At 37.2% G+C, this 18,938-nt stretch overlaps 1 protein-coding gene across 3 annotated transcripts in view; it reads right to left on the bottom strand.

Annotated features, from left to right (window-relative positions):
• Nucleotides 1-1,023: 1,023 nt before the first annotated feature.
• The window catches only part of P4HA1 (prolyl 4-hydroxylase subunit alpha 1), a 92,834-nt gene continuing 74,919 nt past the window's right edge, over nt 1,024-18,938 (bottom strand). For all 3 annotated transcript variants that reach the window (XM_088019765.1, XM_028109718.2, XM_028109717.2), the window contains exons 11-15: nt 10,935-10,988; nt 7,797-7,862; nt 4,398-4,466; nt 3,400-3,496; nt 1,024-2,095 (exon numbers count right to left, since the gene is read on the bottom strand). In XM_088019765.1, coding sequence (XP_087875891.1) covers nt 2,025-2,095; nt 3,400-3,496; nt 4,398-4,466; nt 7,797-7,862; nt 10,935-10,988 — 357 coding nt within the window. In that variant the 3' untranslated portion in view covers nt 1,024-2,024. The remainder of the gene's footprint in view (nt 2,096-3,399; nt 3,497-4,397; nt 4,467-7,796; nt 7,863-10,934; nt 10,989-18,938) is intronic.

The following is an 18,938-nucleotide window of genomic DNA, read 5'->3' as shown; positions in this document are numbered from 1 at the left end:
GCCCCTCCAACCTAAAGAGAATTCCAACAGCTTCCCCATCCTTTGGCAGAGTTCCCTTATATTCTAGTTGCTTTTTTTTTTTTCCCTGTGCCCCAGGGCATCCAGAGCTGGTATGTAGCCCTCCTTTAATGTTCACCATAAAAAAAAAAGATAGATTGCAATGACCACTGGACTCAAAACTTTTTATGGAATTTTTTTTCTCCTTTTCATTTGGAAAGAAAAATGGTAATGAAACTTGGGAGGGTTCTGTAAGATCTAACACTGAAAAGAGTTTACTGATCCCCATGGAGAGCTTGGGTTGAATATACTGAGGAAATCTGTAAGAATGTCATTTCCTTCTGAAATATATATTATTTTTATTCTACTTGCTAAATCACATAGGGTAATAAAGGTTAGTTTCCATTCACTGAACCCCCATTTTGTTTCTATCCTTTGGCATTTACATTGCTTCTAACATGATTATTTCTTTTAAAAAATCATCTATGGTCACAAAATCTAAGTAGATTAAAATACTGAAGCTAATTTTCAAATTTCCTACCAAAATAGTTGTTAAACAAAGGGTATTTGGGAGAAAGGAATTGGTAAAAGTAATACCTTCTTACCCAAACAATTAACCAAATTCTTTCTTAAATATTTAAATAGTGCATAAAGAATAGCCCTTATATGAACTAAGATTCACCATCAGAAATGTAAAGTTAGTCCAAAGGGTCAATTAGTATACTTCATTATCCATTATGGTCACAGCTTTATATTACACCTTATTTTTGAATGAGAGCCTAAGTAACATTATAACAACTCCATAACCAAGGTAAAGTTGTAGTGCTCCTTTTGAAGGAAACCTATTTTGATTAAGTATCTGCAAGTTCAGAGAGCCTAAATTTTCTACCATATCAGTGTGACATTAGAGTGAATGAAAACCAAGGGGATATAAACCTGTCCTCCGCATTAAAAAAAAAAAAATAGAAATCACCTGTTGGCACTATAGCATGCATTCACATTCAAATATGAAAAATACCACACAGAAACATTTTTAAAAAAAGATTTAAGATCATAAATAGGTCACTGTTGTCACAACACATTTCAGAATTGAGAAAAACATTTTGGCTTTTTAGAAAAGTTTTTTTTTTTTTTATCAATTCCCTCATCATTAAAAGGACTTGTACATTTTAAAATTTCCAGTCTCCTAAGGCACAATATTTTATCAGAATGCCAATATCATCACCCTGCTATAGCAGGAATAAGAGGCAAGGTATTAGCACTAAGAAAAACAGCAAATTTTATGGACAAAATCATCAATCATTTAAGAAAAGGGGGAAACAGACTAATGATCATTTTAGTTAAGACCCAGTGTTGTTATATAGGGCTTTGTGTTAAAAATTTTTGTTTAATCAAAGTATTTTAACTCAGATTTAATTCACCACAGAGGAGCTATGAGAGAAGAATGGGACTGGTAAAATACAGTATACTTTCTTTAAAAAGATTTGGAAGGAAAAAAATCAACTTAGAATAGCATATGGGGCAAACATCAAATGGAACCCAGATCAGAGGCCTAGTTTATTCCTAGTCTTCAGGCAGATCCAGAAAAGACGACTAGGTAAACCTAATACCTAGGTACATACTATGAAGCTTCTGTTCCTTAATCACATGGCCCATTCTAGCTTACCCCCTAAACACTGAGGTGTCGTGAAATACTATAATCAGATGCTTAAACTGTTTTCTTTATCCAACCAAGAAGTTCTTTAAGAAATGTGTAGAAATCTCATTTTTAACTCTACTTTGCTTTATCCTCTGTGATACCAACTGAACTTTAAAGGTTTATATGTACAATATGGTGATTTAGTGTTACTTTTAAAAGAAAAAAACCCCAAAGTTAGTGATTGTCCACAGATGAAACATCGGATGAGGTTCATGACTGAAATCAATCATGGAGTGTTAGTCAATTGTAAACGCTGGAAAGTTAAGACTGGGAAATGTGCATATCAGACACATTAGAGTATAACAGGAGAGGAAGGGAAGCCTATTTGTCATTCCAATTCTGATAAGGTACATGGTCTTCGAAATTCTTGTCCACGTTCATGGAGCCACTTATTAGATACTGTGAGAGAAAAAAAAATATTAATATTCTCTACTAACTAGTTTAACGAAGTTTCTATATAAGCTAAAAGTTTAAGACCAAATAAGATGAAGGCAGATGGTACTTAGGCACTTTTTTAAAAGCTTCCCTAAATGCCGGACACACATTTGAGAGTCTATGTATGTGCACTTCCTAAAGTTTCTGATGTTCAATCAAAGGCTTGAAATGAAAACACAATTGGAATTAAGATGTAGGTACAGAAAGAACATTGTTTTACCTGTTTGCAAAATACGATCTCTAATATAGACATTTTAAAAATGAACACAAAACCTCCACTCTACAGGAACAATTCTACAGTCACTACTATTATGTGCTCATTAAGTTTCCTTGATTCTAAGATACTGCTTTTCAATGTACCTCAAATAGAATTTTCTACTCCTCCTACATCCTAGAGCCCAATCAGTGGCATCAATGCGTACAAAATACCTAAACTAGAACCCCTAATTACTCTTTTATCTTTCTCAACTCCTGTTTCCAATCTTTTATTCATCAAACCCTGTCACTTTTCCTTGTATATCCCTTCAATCTCTTTACTCTCCAACAGTTTTGCTGCTGCCTTAGTCCAGGCTTTCATCCTCGCCCACTGAGACAAGGGAAAAGAGCCTTCTAATCTGATCTCCCAGTCACTAGCCTCTCTTCATTCTAGTCCAGTGATTCTCAAACATTATCATCAGGGGAGAGTTTTAAAATCCTAATGATCAGGTGTCACTCCTTAGTCCTGCTATGTCTGATATGGTAGCCACTAGACACATGTGGCTACTAAGTACTTGAAAGGTGGCTAGTGACACATACTGGGATGGATTTATAGGGTTAAGTAATATGTATTAAAATAACTTCACCTGTTTCTATTTTGTTTTAATGTGGCTGGTCATGCTAACATGACCCTGAGTGTGTCTCTAGTCTCACATGAATCCTAGTCTCGGTCTCTAACAGGCCTGGAAAATATACTGCTCTTAGCTTCAAGACCAAACTTTTAAAATTAAGCTTTGAAGAAGCCTCCCCAAATATAAGGAGTCACCATCTGTTTACATCACTGTATTAGTGGGTACTATACCATATTCTAATTTATCCATTAGTATGTCTCAATCAGAGACAACTGTAACTCCTTGAGTGAAAGATACTGTCTTATTCAAGTGAGAACACTGTTAAAATCTGTCATCATAATTCTGAGCTGTTGAAAGCAAATACATTAAGATCAGAAACTGGCTTGGCTGAATCCCTTTCAATGTTAGGAGAAATCACAAGAGAATATAGGAAATATTTACCCCATTTGTTTCCCACTAGCACTGGACAGGCTGCATGCCGCGTACTATAATCTCCTTCTCCACTGGCAAACAGATTATACCAGAAAACAGCAGTTCCCTGTGGAGAATAATACAAAATTATCTCTAAATAAGATATCAGATTATCACTTTTTGCAATAATTAAATTTTCCTCTGTTCCTGTGAGGAAGTACACCTCTATGGCAGCATTATAGCTTCTCTAATAAAATTCTAAAAATATGACAGTCATTTACAAAATTTTGGTGATCATATGAGAATGTTAACACCACAAAGTTGCTTGACAAATCTTACAATAGCAAGTTGGAGGGTTAAACATCATATGGAACCCATTTTATCTTATTTATTTAAAAGATTTTATTTATTTGACAGAGAGAGAGACAGCGAGAGAGGGAATACAAGCCGGGGGAGTGGAAGAGGGAGAAGCAGGCTCCCTGCTAAGCAGGGGGCCTGATGCAGGGCTCGATCCCATGACCCTGGGATCATGACCCGAGCTGAAGGCACTTAACGACTGAGCCACCCAGGCACCCCTGGAACCCATTTTAGGAATGAAAACTTTTAAGTACTAATCCTTGGTTGTTCATTACCTCTAGGTAATCATAACAATTGTGCCATAAAAATATTCAAAATTTTGGGGCACCTGGGTGGCTCAGTCGTTAAGCGTCTGCCTTCGGCTCATGATCCCAGGGTCCTGGGATGGAGCCCCACATTGGGCTCTCTGCTCAGCAGAAAGCCTGCTTCTCCCTCTCCCACTCCCCTTGCTTGTGTTCCCTCTCTCGCTGTGTCTCTCTGTCAAATAAATAAAATCTTAAAAAAAAAAAATGTAAAATTTACCCAGTATACCTAGTAAGTAAATTTTACCTGGTAAGGATTATCTCTATCTTTAAAAATGTAGTTCATTAATTAAACCATGACACTGAGGTGCATCTCCTCAGGGAAAAAACAGACCCACAAAATTAAAATAACAAATGAATCTAGTTTACCTTTTTGGGCCAAACACTGGCTCCTACTTCAGGAAAAACAGTGGCTCCTCCTGCTGACACATCACTCATCTGTAAGAATTCCAGAGTATTATCAGAAGCACTGGTATAATAAAGTTAAATATGCCACTGTGAGGAAGATGGAGTACTGCAGAGAATATGAGAACATCTGAACTTATACCTAACATAGATAGGTTTGTGCATGCTACTCAGTTTTTAAACAAGATGCTGTTTAGGTTTACATACTTAAGTAAAAAAATAAAAAGCAAAGAAATAATAGAGTCAGGAAGGGAGATAAGGATATCTTTTATGTCTTATAGCTGGAGGTAAAAAGAGATTATTTAAAGCCAATACACCAAGTAATACAGGGGTATAATTATGCATTTATTGCACTAAAGTATAACCTCCATGGGGACAGGACTTTTCATTTATTCACTGCTGAGCTTTAATGTCTACAGTAGTAATAGTAGGTGCTCCTAACTACTAGGTATTTACCGAAGGAATATGAAAACACTAATTCAAAAGGATATATGTACCCCTATGTTTATTGCAGCATTATTTACAATAGCTAAATTATGGAAGAAGCCAAAGTATCCACTGAAAGATTAATGGATAAAGAAGATGTAGTGTATATATGCACAATGGAATATTATTCAGCCATAAAAAAGAATGAAACCTTGCCTTGCCATTTGCAATGACATGGACAGAGCCAGAGAGTATTATGATAAGCAAAATAAGTCAGAGACAGACAAATACCATATGATTTCACTCATATTTGGAATTTAAGAAACAAAACAAAGGGGCAGTCAGGGGTGGATGGGTTAAAGAGGTGATGGGGATTAAGGAGTGCACTTGTGATGAGCACCCGGTAATGTACAGAAGTGGTGAATCACTAAATTGTACACCTGAAACTAGTATCACACTGTATGTCAACTGTACTGGAATTAAAATCTTAAAAATTTTAAAATGTAACCTAGAATAAAAACACAAATCTTGGGACGCCTGGGTGGCTCAGTCGGTTAAGCATCTGCCTTCGGCTCAGGTCATGATCCCAGGGCCCTGGGATCGAGTCCCGCATCCGGCTCCCTGCTCGGCGGGGAGCCTGCTTCTCCCTCTGCCTCTGCCTCTCTCTCTCTGTCTCTCATGAATAAATAAAATCTTTAAAAACAAAACAAAACACAAATCTTCCAAATTGAGGAAGCACATGGACAAAATGAGACAAAGGAAACACAGATCATAAAGACTATCACAAATCAAAACCCAACTATGCTACATACAAGAGTCACATCTAAAACAAGGGACTTAAAACACTGAAAAAAAGATTTGCCAGGCAAATGTTATATCAAAGAAAACAGAGTTTGATCTTAATATCAGGCACAGTTTAAATTTAACAAAATAAAAGCATTAAGTGAGATAAATAAGGGTATTTTACTATGATAAATACAGCATCAGTAGCAAAGAGCTATCAGCTCTGTAAGCAATGAAAAAGTTGTGCTAAATGACCTATCTAGGAATAGTATTTAAACAATGGGGGAGGAATGCATTACTAATTTAATCAAAATGCTATATAATTAAAGGAGAACATATTAGTAATTAACATAAAATCTAATGGTCAAATCTAATATTCATGGATATTGGACCAAGTAATACAGCATCAATATCATAAAAGAAAAAAAATGTCTCTTAAACATCAGAAAAGATGACCAACCTCTCTAATAAGAGAAATGCAAATTAAAGCCACAAAAACTGCCAGTCTAATAAGTGAAAGATGTACAGATCAAAGTCTGACAAACATCATACTTAAAAGTGGGTTATAAATTGGTACAATTATGGAAGCTCACCTCTAAAAAGTACACAAGATTTCACAGCATGCATTTTGTATTATGTATCAGCTTCTCCCCTGGTTTTCCCTTTGTGGTAATTCTCTCTCATCTTTAACTTAGTTATATTACAGTACTTAAATCTTTTTTGGAAACAGATAAAGTTGTAAGAGGGGAGGATGGGAGAATAATAAGGTAGGACGGTGAGAAGGTAGGTGGAATAGAGGGAAAGCGGAATGGAGGAAATAGGGTAAAAAACACACAGGGAAGGTAGCAGGGAGCAATGAAGAAAGAAAATGAGACTGAGCGGAGAGATACACCGATTTTGGTAGAGAGTGAGATAAAACAGCAAAGAGATGCCATTTTCGTATCATTCAAATGGGGATGGGGTGGAAAGTGCAATGAAATAAGCAAAATTTAAGTCTAGATATAAAATACATTTTTTAAGTTAACAAAGGTTACAACACTATAGATTATATTTTCCAAATATTATACCAATATGCCCTGTCCTACATGTTTTTTTACGTGACACTGATATTCTTATCGAGTGGCAGAGTCTATGTCCTCTCCCCCTGAACCTTGGCAGATCTTTGTAATTGCCTTAATAAAATACAGAAGTGACATTATTTGACTTCTGAGGGTAGGTAATGAAAATGCCATACATTTCAGCCTTGCTTTCTGTGGAGACATGAGCTCTTGTAATCCAGTCACCATGCTGGGAGGAAGCCCAGACCACATGCAGGTATTCTGGCCAAAGCCAGTCTCAACCTCAGCCTTCAAAATGACCCCAGTGCCAGTCATCCTCTGACCGCAAATGCATGAAAGATCCAGAGCAAGAACCAGGAGTGAAGCCCGCTCAACCTCACAACCAAGAGAGATAAAAACATGGAACATTACATGAAAAACTAATGATGTACTGTTGGTGACTAACATAATAAAGTTATTTTAATCCATTCAGTTTTGTGGTGATTTGTGGTTATTTGTTATGCAGCAGTAGAGAACTGGAGCAAATATTATGACCAAAATTAAGATTGTTCAGTTCATATACCTAAACATATAGAAAAAATAAAAAAAATCATACTGTTTGAAACTTTAATAAACAATGTGAAAATGGTTAGTTACTCTCAATGGGGCTGCCAAGGTGCTATAATGTGCTATTATCTTGATCTAGCTGCTGCTTACACCAGATGTGTTCACTTTGTAAAAATTTATGAAGTTAAATACTTACGATTTGTATACTTTTTCTGATATATATCAACAAAAAAATTCAAAAGTTTGTTAAAATGTGTGTGAATATATACAGAGATGCTTATATATGCATATTAACAGTCCATACTCCAAAATATCAACAATGATTATCTCCAAGTATAGAGACTGTTTGCAATATTAAAACCTGAATAAGAATGGTGAAATTACTATCTGAAGTTACAAATGCAAAAAAAACCGCTCCATTTATTCAGTTGTAAAAACTTTAAATTAGAATGTTAAATAAGGTCTAAGGAAAACAAACATCTGAACACATCAAAATAAATGTCATGTAATAAAATCCCATCCTAAAATAAAAATTTTAGCTGTAACTTACATAAAACAGCCATGTAGCAATTCTATTTCCTGTCCCCAGCTCTTTGAAAGCATCTGGTTCATCTTTCTGTGAATAAAACACAATGAAATTCAGTAATGCAAATTATCTAGTGGCAACTAAACACCAGTAATATGCTAAAGGATATGCCTAAAACAACCCAGAAAGGTTCATTTATAATGTCTGGTGCACAATATATAGCAGGCACTTAAAATACTTGTTGGATTTCAATTCAGTTTGTACAGTGAATACTTTTGATAAGATCATTGCAGGGAAAAAAACCCCAGATTTTAGCCTAAATAACAAAAACCAATATCTACTATCTACAGATTAATAAAATTCATGCCTATAGTTTTCCTTCCAAAAAGAAGACATGAGAGCCTCATAGCTACATTCATGAACTCTGTTCTCTGTGGGTGAAAAATTTACCTTGAGATTTACTTTGAACTCATGATCCATTCAAATGTTTACTGCGATTATGCTTGTCATTCTTTTAGACAGTCAGCACTTTAATCTGGCTGGAGAATTCACATTTGGCTATTTAAATCTGAATTAGGGGTGCCTGGGTGGCTTGGTCTGATAAATGTCTGCCTTTGGCTCAGGTCATGATCTCAGGGTCCTGGGATCGAGCCCCGTGTCAGCTCCCTGCTCAGCAAGGAGTCTGCTTCTCCCTCTCCCTCTGCCCCTACCCCCTGCTCATTCTCTGTTTCAAATAAATAAAATCTTTTTTAAAAAATCTAAATCAAAATACAATACAGTCTCTTGGCAGTTATCCCAGGAAAATGGAAGTCGATTTTTCACACAGAAATTTACACACATCTTTGTGACAGCCCCAAACTGGAAACTACCCTAACATCCTTCAAAGGATGAATGACTAAACAAACTGAGGTGTGTCCATACCATAAAATAGTACTCAGCAATAAAAAAGGAACACACTATTGTTACATTCTGTAGAACATGAACCTCAAGGGAATTCCGCTGAGTGAAAAGAGAAGATCTCAAAAGGATACATACTGCATACAAGCCTATCTAACATTTGTGAAATGACAGTTAAGGAGACAGGTTAGCTGAGTGCTTACCAGCAGTGAGGCATGGGAAGCAAAAGGGTGTGTGCAGCTACAGAGCAGTACTATAAGGGAGTCTGGCAGCGACGGTGCACTTACGCACCTTGACTGGTGGTAGTTTCACAAAGCTACACATGTAATAAAACTGTATAGACACACACACACCCAAAGTAGTGTAAATGTAACTGGTGAAATATGAATAAGCTCGGTGGCTTGTGCCAATGCCTATTTCTCGGTTTTGATAATGTGCTACAGTAGTGGAAGATGTTAACAGTGGGGGAGGCTGAGGGAACAGTTCACGGGACCTTCCCGGTACATTTCTTTACAACTTCCTAAGAATCTGTAATGATTTCTAAATAGAAAAACTAAGAAAAAAATTTAGTTGCACTAATGTCAGGACTTGAATTATACTCTTTCACATCATTCACGACTTTCAGACATTTTTCAATAATTGAAAATAGAAGGGAAAGAAACTAAAAATATACTCTTTGCTGGCCTACACAGAAGAGTCTAGGGCTCTGGGATTTAAGATGGTCAAGGGCTATAACACAATAAAGGCTGTGTTTTCTTTCAAAAGAATATACCCTTATTTTAAAATGGTAATAGGATCAATAAATTTATTAAAGTACCTGAGACAGTTCTTAGTTCTTAGAATTCATTTTTTAAAAATACTTCTTCCTGAATTTATTTATTTATTTTTTTAAAGATTTTATTTATTTGACAGAGAGTGTGCATGTGCACAGTCAGGGGAGCTGCAGAGGGATGGTGAGAAACAGGCTCCTCACCAAGCAGGGAGCCTGACATGGGGCTAAATCCCAGGACCTCGGGATCATGACCTGAGCCAAAGGCAGACGCTTAACCAACTGAGCCACCCAGGCACCCCTAGAATTCATGTAATTATGATAAAGCTTAATTAATTAAGATTTGGTAATGTATAATTTATAGCTTAATGTGAAAAAAGTTGTACCTTTTTAGCAAACTGCTTCAATATTATTTATTCTCCAGTGTCTCTACATCTATTTTGTATTTATCTTCCTCTCTCTCAGCATATTCTTGTAATTTCTTCAGATTTATCAGCTAATTTACTAATTCACTTCGACTGTCTCTAATCTGTTTTAATTTATCCAAACTTTAAATTTCAACAATTACTTTTTTCTACCTAGAGCTTCCATTTGTTTTTCAAATGTTAAATCATTTTGAAAGTTTATTAATTTTTATCCTTTAATTTTTAAAAAGATTATACAGTTATTTTATATTCTGTATCTGATAATTCAAGTACCTAACATCCTGGGGGCATCTAAATGTGTGGGTTGTTTCAGTCTCACCAATGGTGTCTGTCTTATTACCAGTTAGTAATTTCTTTTTTAATCAGTTCCTATTTGGCTGACCTTAATCTTTAAAATTCCTGAGGTGTTAGAATGAGGATGCTTGTTTTCTGCCAGGTACCAAGGAGCACTACCTAACTGAACAACTTTAATTTCTCCTCTTCCAGGGTAGTGAAACTTCAAATCCAAGGTTCATGTGGGAGCAGGTCTATGCTTTCAAACTTCCAGAAAAGGCTCTCATACACATTACATCCCCACCAGGGTGATGACAAGCAACTCTCCTTAAGGCTCCTAACTCAAAGCAGATTATTTTCAAGGCTATTCGTTCTCTGAGGGTGTAATCCTTTTGGAGATTGTTTTATACATGGGTCTCTCAGGTTCAGTAGCCTGCACAGTAGGTTCTCCCACAGTCCCCAAAGCTCTATATTCCTGGAGGCACATGCTTTCAGCTTCAGCTTTTCTGCCACCCCCTTTAACTCTAATTTTAGTTTCTAAGTTTTCTTTGTTCATTTTGCCTTTGGGAATTTCCTTTACTTTCTTCCAGGCTCAGCAATGCATTTAAAAGTATCTAATTTTTTTTACTGTGTATCTAAGGGTTTTTTACTGCTAAAAAGGTTTTATACGGTATCTATTCCACTATGCTTCCACAAATTGCAAACAGACTATAAATTTTTAATACTAAAAAAACAGAATTAACATGTCATGCCTGGGCTTCAGCAGAACTCCTACCTTTCCCATTTTTTTTTACTTACCCGTGCAAAATCAAAATGGGGTTCATACTGTCCTCCAACTCCATAATTTGCTACCTGAAGGAGAGGAACAAAGTATGCATTAAAAAGAATCAAGACTACTATTCAAAAAACTTGTAAGTCCTATTTTGGTGTCTTATATGTCATGGTTATGTACTCCTAGAGAAATAAGAAGCAAAGCAGTTTAAATCAATTAGAGTTCCTAAGGAACCTAGGAAAAAATCTAAGGACAGCTACTATATGATTATTTTAGAACCTTAGTTAATATGTTTTTCTTTAGCAAATGTTTGGGGTACATGTTTTCCTCTAATACATAACAAACTAAAATTTGAGTTAGAATTTTTAAATTAAAATGTTTAGAGTTAAAATTTTCTAGAATCAGGGTTTTGAGTTTTTTAAAAGATTTTATTTATTTATTTGACAGAGAGAGACACAGTGAGAGAGGAACACAAGCAGGGTGAGTAGGAGAGGGAGAAGCAGGATTCCCGCGGAGCAGGGAACCTGACGTGGGGCTCGATCCCAGGACCCTGGGATCATGACCCAAGCCGAAGGCAGATGCCCAACGACTGAGCCACCCAGGCGCCCCAGGGTTTTGAGATTTCTATTATTAATTTTTACTAAATATTTTCCTTTGGAATTTAAATCAAGACTCATGTTTCCAAAGTCCCAAATGCTGGGAAACCCCCAATCTATTTTAATAAAATCTCCTCCTACACATTTTTTTGCCCTAAGGTAAAAGAGGGAGGAAGTTAACATGAAACTTAATTATTCCTGCTGAAGGGCCCTAACAATTTCAGTTGATAATGACAATCTCAGTGTGAAGCAGCAAAAGGAAGTAAGAAAAGTATCTCTAAGTTCTAGTTTTCTCAGTTATAATATATGTAACTTTCAATACAATCTGTTTTCTTATCTGTAAACTAAGGAGAATGATACCTTCCTTAACTCCTTCCTTGAATCCCAATGAAAGGAGAATGTAATTGAAACAGCCCTGCTGATGAAATGAAAGAACATAATTAAAAGAGTGTTGCTCACAGCCCAGCTGAGATACAGCATAGAAGAGGCAGCTGGAAAAACATGTGGGGTATACAGGAAGATTTATTTACTAATCTCAGAGCATGTACTAGAGGGACAGGGATTTTGGGGACACTTCTCTAAGAACAAAATAGCTAGAAAGTGTCATTTCCCTCCCTTGTTCCCCCAGCCTAGATATGCAGAGACCTGTGGGAACCCGGGCAGCGGAACACTCTCCTGCTCACAGTGAGAGCCCTGCCTCCACCTTCTTCTGCACACACGCCCCCTCCATCCCAGGCAGCTTCAGGTCCCCTCACACAGCAGACCTGCATGAACCTTACTAACTGCAAACCTCCTCCTTTCCTGAGCTCTTCTATGGACCCATCCCTCCATTCCAGCCTGGGGAGGACTTTTCCCAGGGGCTGGAAGCCCTCACCTGCAGAAACCTGTGCAGATCTTGCTAGCACCATGAGCCCCAGCTCTCTCCAATATACTCTTAGCCAGAGTCCATCCAAAGCAGTGCCACAAGCCTAGCAGTGTGCAAGTAGCCCTGACAGGGGCCTCCACCACTCCAAAGTGACTCCTGCCCTGAGGAGAGGTGAAGATAAATACATGCACCCAGCAGACTGGCTCAGCAGGGGGCCGGTCTGACTGCAGGCCCCACCCTCCAACAAAAGCTTCTCAGGGCAAAACACAGGGAAAGCACCCTGCAGTTCAGTACTACTGCATCTTTGGCAAACGTCTGATCTGACTCAACTTTAGCCCACAGTGGCCCCAGACTGGCCCACTAACAACACAGGGACCAAAACCTGCTCACAACAGGCAAGGAGAGTCATTGCAGACGACTGGACTGAAGGCAAACTTGGCTCAGCCGCAACAGTAGGGTGCATGCAACATACAGAGGAGATACCCCTGAAGCACTGGGTTCTGGTGAACAGGGGACATTGCACTGCAGGGCAATACAGGACCTCTTCTTCATAAAGCCACTACTTTCAAGAGCAGGAGACACAGCTGACTTACCTGACACATAGAAACAGACACAGAGAGACAAAATAAGGGGACAGAGTACTATGTCCCAAAATGAAAGATCAGGACAAAATTACAAGAGACCTAAGTGAAACATAGGTAAGTAATATACCTGATAGAATATTTAAAGTAATAGTCATAAAGATACTCACTGGACTTGAGAACAAAGTGAAGGACCTCAGTGAGACCCTCAACAAAGAGACAGAAAACATAAAAAAGAGCCAATCAGAGATGAACAACTCAATAAGTGAAATTAAAAATACACTAGAGGGAATAAATAGTAGAACAGAGGAAGTAGAACAGAGTAATGGAAAGCAATCAAGTTGAGCAGGAAAGAGAAAAAAGATAATAAATGAAAACAGACTAAGAGAACTCAGTGACACCATCAAATGTAGTAATATTTGCATTATACAGATTCTAGAAGGAAAAGAGAAAATAAAAGGAAGCAGAAAATTTATTTGAAGAAATAATAGCTGAAAAGTTCCCAAATCTGGGGGAGGAAACAGAAATCCAGCTCCAGGAGGTGCAGAGAACACCCAACAAAATCAACATGAAGGTCCACACCAAGACACAAAGTAATTAAAATGGCAGAAAGCAGCGACAGCGAATTTTAAAAGCAGCAAAAGAAAAGTTACATAAAAAAAGAAACCCCATAAGGCTACCAGCAGATTTTTCAGCAGAAACTTTGTAGGACAGAAAGGAGTGCCAGGATATATTCAAAGTGCTGGAAGAAAAAAAAACCTGCAGCCAAGAATACTCTATCCAGCAAGGCTATCATACAGAATAAAAGCAGGGGTAGTTTCCAGGCAAACAGAAATTAAAGGAATTCATGATTACTAAACCAGCCCTATAAGAAATGTTAAAGGGGGACTCTGAGTGGAAAGGAAAGACCATAAGCAGGAGTAAGAAGAGCAGGAAGCATAAAAGCAATAAAATTAAGCATATCTATAAAAATCAGTCAAGGGTTTCACAAAATAAAAGGATGTACAGTATGACACCATATACCTAAAATGTGGTGGGGGTAGAGGAGTAAAAATTTAATGATTTTAGAATGGATTTAAACTTAAGTGATCACCTACTTAATATAGACTACTATATGCATACGATGTGATATATAAAACCTCATGGTGGCCACATATCAAAAACTGGTAATAAATATGCAAAAAAATAAAGAGAAAGGAATTCAAGTGTATCATTATAGAAAGCCAGCAAAGCATGAGACGAGAACAAGAGAAAAAAGGAAGAACTACAAAAGCAACCATAAAACAAGTAACAAAATGGCAATAAGTACATACCTGTCAATAATTATTTTGAATGTAAATGGACTAAGCACTCCAATCAAAAAACAGGGTGACAAAATGGATAAAAAAGGCAAGACACATCTATATGCTACCTACAAGAGACTCATTTCAGACCTAAAGACACATGCAGACTGAAAGTGAAGGGATGTAAAAGCATTTATCCTGCAAGTGAAAGTGAAAAGAAAACCAGGATAGCAATACTTATACTGGACAAAACAGATTTTAAAACAAAGACTGTAACAAAAGACAAAGAAGGACACTATATAATCATAAAGGGGACAATCCAACAAGAAGATATAAAATTGTAAACATTTATGCACCCAACATGGGAGCACCCAAATACATAAAACAGCTAATAACAAACATAAAGGTGGGTGCCTGCATGGCTCAGTTGGTTAAGTGTCTGCCTTTGGCTCAGGTCATGATCTTGGAGTCCTGGGATTGAGCCTGTGTTGGGCTCCCTGCTCAGCAGGGAGTCTGCTTCTCCCTCTCTTTGCTCCTGCTCTCTCTCACTCTCTCAAATAAAAATGTTAAAAAAAGAAACCATAAAGGAAATAATTGATAATGTTACAATAATACCAAGGGAATTTAACACTCACACCAATGGACAGATCATTCAAACAAAAACAATCAATAAGAAAAGAGTGGCTTTGGATGACACACTGGACCAGATGGATCTAAAAGATATACTCAGAACATCCCACCCTGAAACAGCAGAATACACATTCACATGCACATGGACCATTCTCCAGAACAGGTCACATACTGGGTCACAAAACAAGTCTCAACAAATTAAAACGATTAAAGTCATACCAAGTATCTTTTTTTTTTTTAAAGATTTTATTTATTTGACAGAGATAGCGAGAGCAGGAACACAAGCAGGGGGAGTGGGAGAGGGAGAAGCAGGCTTCCCGCGGAGCAGGGAGCCCAATGTGGGACTCGATCCCAGGAACCTGGGATCATGACCTGAGCCGAAGGCAGACGCTTAACAACTGAGCCACCCAGGTGCCCCCAAATATCTTTTTTGACCACAATGCTATGAAACTAGAAATCAACCACAAGAAAAAACTGGAAAGAACACAAATACATGGAGGTTAAATAACATGCTACTAAACAATGAATGGGCCAACCAAGAAATCAATAAAAAAAAGTACATGGAAACAAATGAAAATGGTCCAAAATCTTTGGGATGCAGCAAAACCTGTCCTAGGAAGGAAGTTTATAGCAATGCAGGCCTACCTCAAAAACAAGAAAAATCTCAAATACACAACCTAACCTTATACCTAAGAGAGCTAGAAAAAGAACAAACAAAACCCCAAACCAGTAGGAAGAAGAAAATAATAAAGATTAGAGCAGAAATAAACGAAATAGAAACTACAAAAACAGATCAATGAAACCAGGAGCTGATTCTTTGAAAAGATCAATAAAATTGATAAGCCTCTAGCCAGACTCATCAAAAAAAAAAAAAAAAAGAGGACTCAAACAAAAACAGAAATCAAAGAGGAGAAATTACAATCAACACCAAAGAAATACAAAGAATTGTAAGACAATATTAGGAGAAATTATATACCAACAAATTGGACAACCTAGGAAGAAATGGGTAAGTTCCTAGAAACATATTAACCTCCTAAAACCAAATCAGGAAGAAACAGAAAATAGAGACTGATTCGGCAATGAAATTGAATCAGTAATCAAAAGCTCACAACAAACACACATCCAAGACTAGACGGCTTCACAGGTGAATTCTACCAAATATTTAAAGAAGAGTTATACGTATTCTCAAACTGTTCCAAAAATAGAAGAGGAAGGAAAGCTTCTAAATACATTCCATGAGGCCAGCATTACCCTGATACCAAAACCAGGTAAGACACTACACAAGAGAAAACTACAGGGCAATACCTCTGATGAACACAAAAATCTTCAACAAAATATTAGAAAACCAAGTTCAACAATACATTAAAAAACTCATTCAACATGGGGTGCTTGGGTGGCTCAGTAAGCCGCCGGCTCTTGATTTCAGCTCAGGTCATGATCTCAGAGTCCTGGCACTGAGTCCCATATTGGGCTCTGTGCTTAGAGGGTGTTTGCTTGACTCTCCCTATCCCCTTGCCCCTCCTCTTGCTCTCTCTCTCTCAAAATAAATAAATAATCTTTAAAAAAAATACAACTCATTCACCACGATCAAGTGGGATTTATTCCTGGTATGCAAGGGTGGTTCAATATTTGCAAAACAATCACTGTGATATTGTCACATCAATAAGATAAAGGATAAAAACCATGTGATTATTTCAAAAGATTCAGAAAAAGCATTTCACAAAGTATAACATTCATTCATGATACAAACCTTCAACAAAGTAGGTTTAGAGGGAACACAGTAACATGATAAAGGCCATATATGAAAAACAGCTACTCAAATGAGGAAAAACAGAGCTTTTCCCCTAATGACAGGAAGAAGACAAAGATGCCCTTTTTTTTTTTTAAGATTTTATTATTTATTTGACCTAGAAAGAGAGACAGAAAGAGCACACAAGCAGGGGGAGCAGCAGAGGGAGAGAGAGAAGTAGGCTCCTCACTGAGCAGGGAGCCCAACGCGGGGCTCAATCCCAGGACCCTGGGATCATGACTTGAGCCGAAGGCAGACACTTAACCGACTGAGCCACCCAGGTGCCCCAAGGATGTCCATCTTTACTATTTTTATTCAACATAGTACTGGGAGCCATAGCCACAGCAATCAGACAAGAAAAAAAAATAGAAGGCATTCAACATGGTAAAGAAAAAGTAAAATTTTCATTATTTGCAGATGACATGATACTATATATAGAAAATCCTAAAGACTCCACCAAAAAAACTACTTGAACTGATACTTCAGTAAGGTCACAGGATACAAAATTAATATACAGAAATCCATTTGCATTTCTATACACCGATAATAATGAAGTAGCAGAAAGAAATTAAGAAAACAGTCCCAGTTACAATTTAACCAAAAATAATAGAATACCTAGGAATAAACCCAACCAAGGAGGTGAAAGACATGTACTCAGAAAACTATAGGACACTGATGAAAGAAATTGAAGATGACTATAAAACACTGATGAAAGAAACTGAAATGGAAAGATATTCCATGCTCATGAATTAGAAGAATAGTTAAAATGTCCATACTGCCCAAAGCAATCTACAAATTTAATGCAATCCCTATCAAAATACCAATAGCATTTTTTACAGAACTAGAACAAAGAATACAAAAATTTGTATGGAACCACAAAAAACCTCCAATAGCCAAAGCAATCTACTTTTTTTTTAAAGATTTTATTTATTTTGAGAGAGAGGGAGAGAGAGAGCACAGCAGGGGGAGGGGCAGAGGGAGAGAGAGAAGCAGATCCCCTGCAGAGCAGGGAGCCAGACTCGGGGCTTGATCTCAGGACCCTGGGATCATGACCTGAGCTGAAGGCAGATGCTTAACTGACTGAGCCACCCAGGCACCCCTAGCCAAATTAATCTTGAAAAAGAAGAACAAAACTGCAGGTACCATACACAAACATAAAGTTGAAATGGATTAAAGAACCAATGTGATACCTCAAACCATAAAAATCCTAGCAGAGAGCACAGGCAGTAATTTCTCTGACATTGGCTGTAGCAACATTTTTCTAGACATGTCTCTTATGGCAAAGGAACAAAAGCAAAAATAAACTACTGGGACTACATCAAGATAAAAAGCCTCTACACAGCAAAGGGAACAATCACAAAACGAAAAGGCAAACTATTGAATAGAAGATACTTGCAAACGATGTATCTGATAAAGGGTTAGTATCCAAAATATAAAAGAACTTATACAACTCAACACCCAAAACACAAATAATCCAATTTAAAAATGGGCATAAGACATGAACACACATTTCTCCAAAGATGACATACAGATGGCCAACAGACCCATGAAAATATGTTCAACATCATTCATCATCAGGGAAATGTAAATCAAAACCACAATGAGATATCAGCTCACACCAGTCAGGATGGTTAAAATCAAAAATGCAAGAAACAACAGGTGTTGGCGAAGTTGTGGAGAAAAAGGGATCCTCGTGCACTGTTGGTGGGAACGTAAACTGCTGCAGCCATTGTGGAAAACAGTATGGAAATTCCTCAAAAAATTAAAAATAGAATTACCATATGATCCAGTAATTCCAGAATACAAAAACACTAATTCAAAAAGATATATGCACCATTATTTACAACATTTATTGCAGCATTATTTACAACAGCCAAATTTTGGAAGCAACTCAAGTGTTCATTGACAGATGAATGGATAAAGTTATGGTATATAAACACAACGAAATATTACTCAGCCACAAAAAAAGAACGAAATCTAGCCATTTGCAACATCATGGATGGATCTAGAGAAGATAATGCTCAGTGAAATAAATTAGAGAAAGACAAATACCATATGATTTCACTCATATGTGGAATTTAAGAAACAAACAAAGGAAAAAAGAGACAAACCAAAAAACAGACTTAACTATAGAGAACAATCTGATGGTTAGCAGATAGGAGATGGGTGGTGGGGATGGGTGAAACAGATGATAGGGATTAAGAGTACACTTATCATGATGAGCACTGGGTAATGTACAAAATTGCTGAATCACTATATTGTACTTCTGAGACTAATATAAAATTG

The sequence above is a fragment of the Eumetopias jubatus genome, unplaced genomic scaffold, assembly GCF_037043125.1.
Source record: "Eumetopias jubatus isolate StellerSeaLion01/CBP00866 unplaced genomic scaffold, mEumJub1_p1.0 scaffold_17, whole genome shotgun sequence".
Lineage (NCBI taxonomy): Eukaryota > Metazoa > Chordata > Mammalia > Carnivora > Otariidae > Eumetopias > Eumetopias jubatus.
This window is presented reverse-complemented; position numbering and strand designations above follow the sequence as displayed.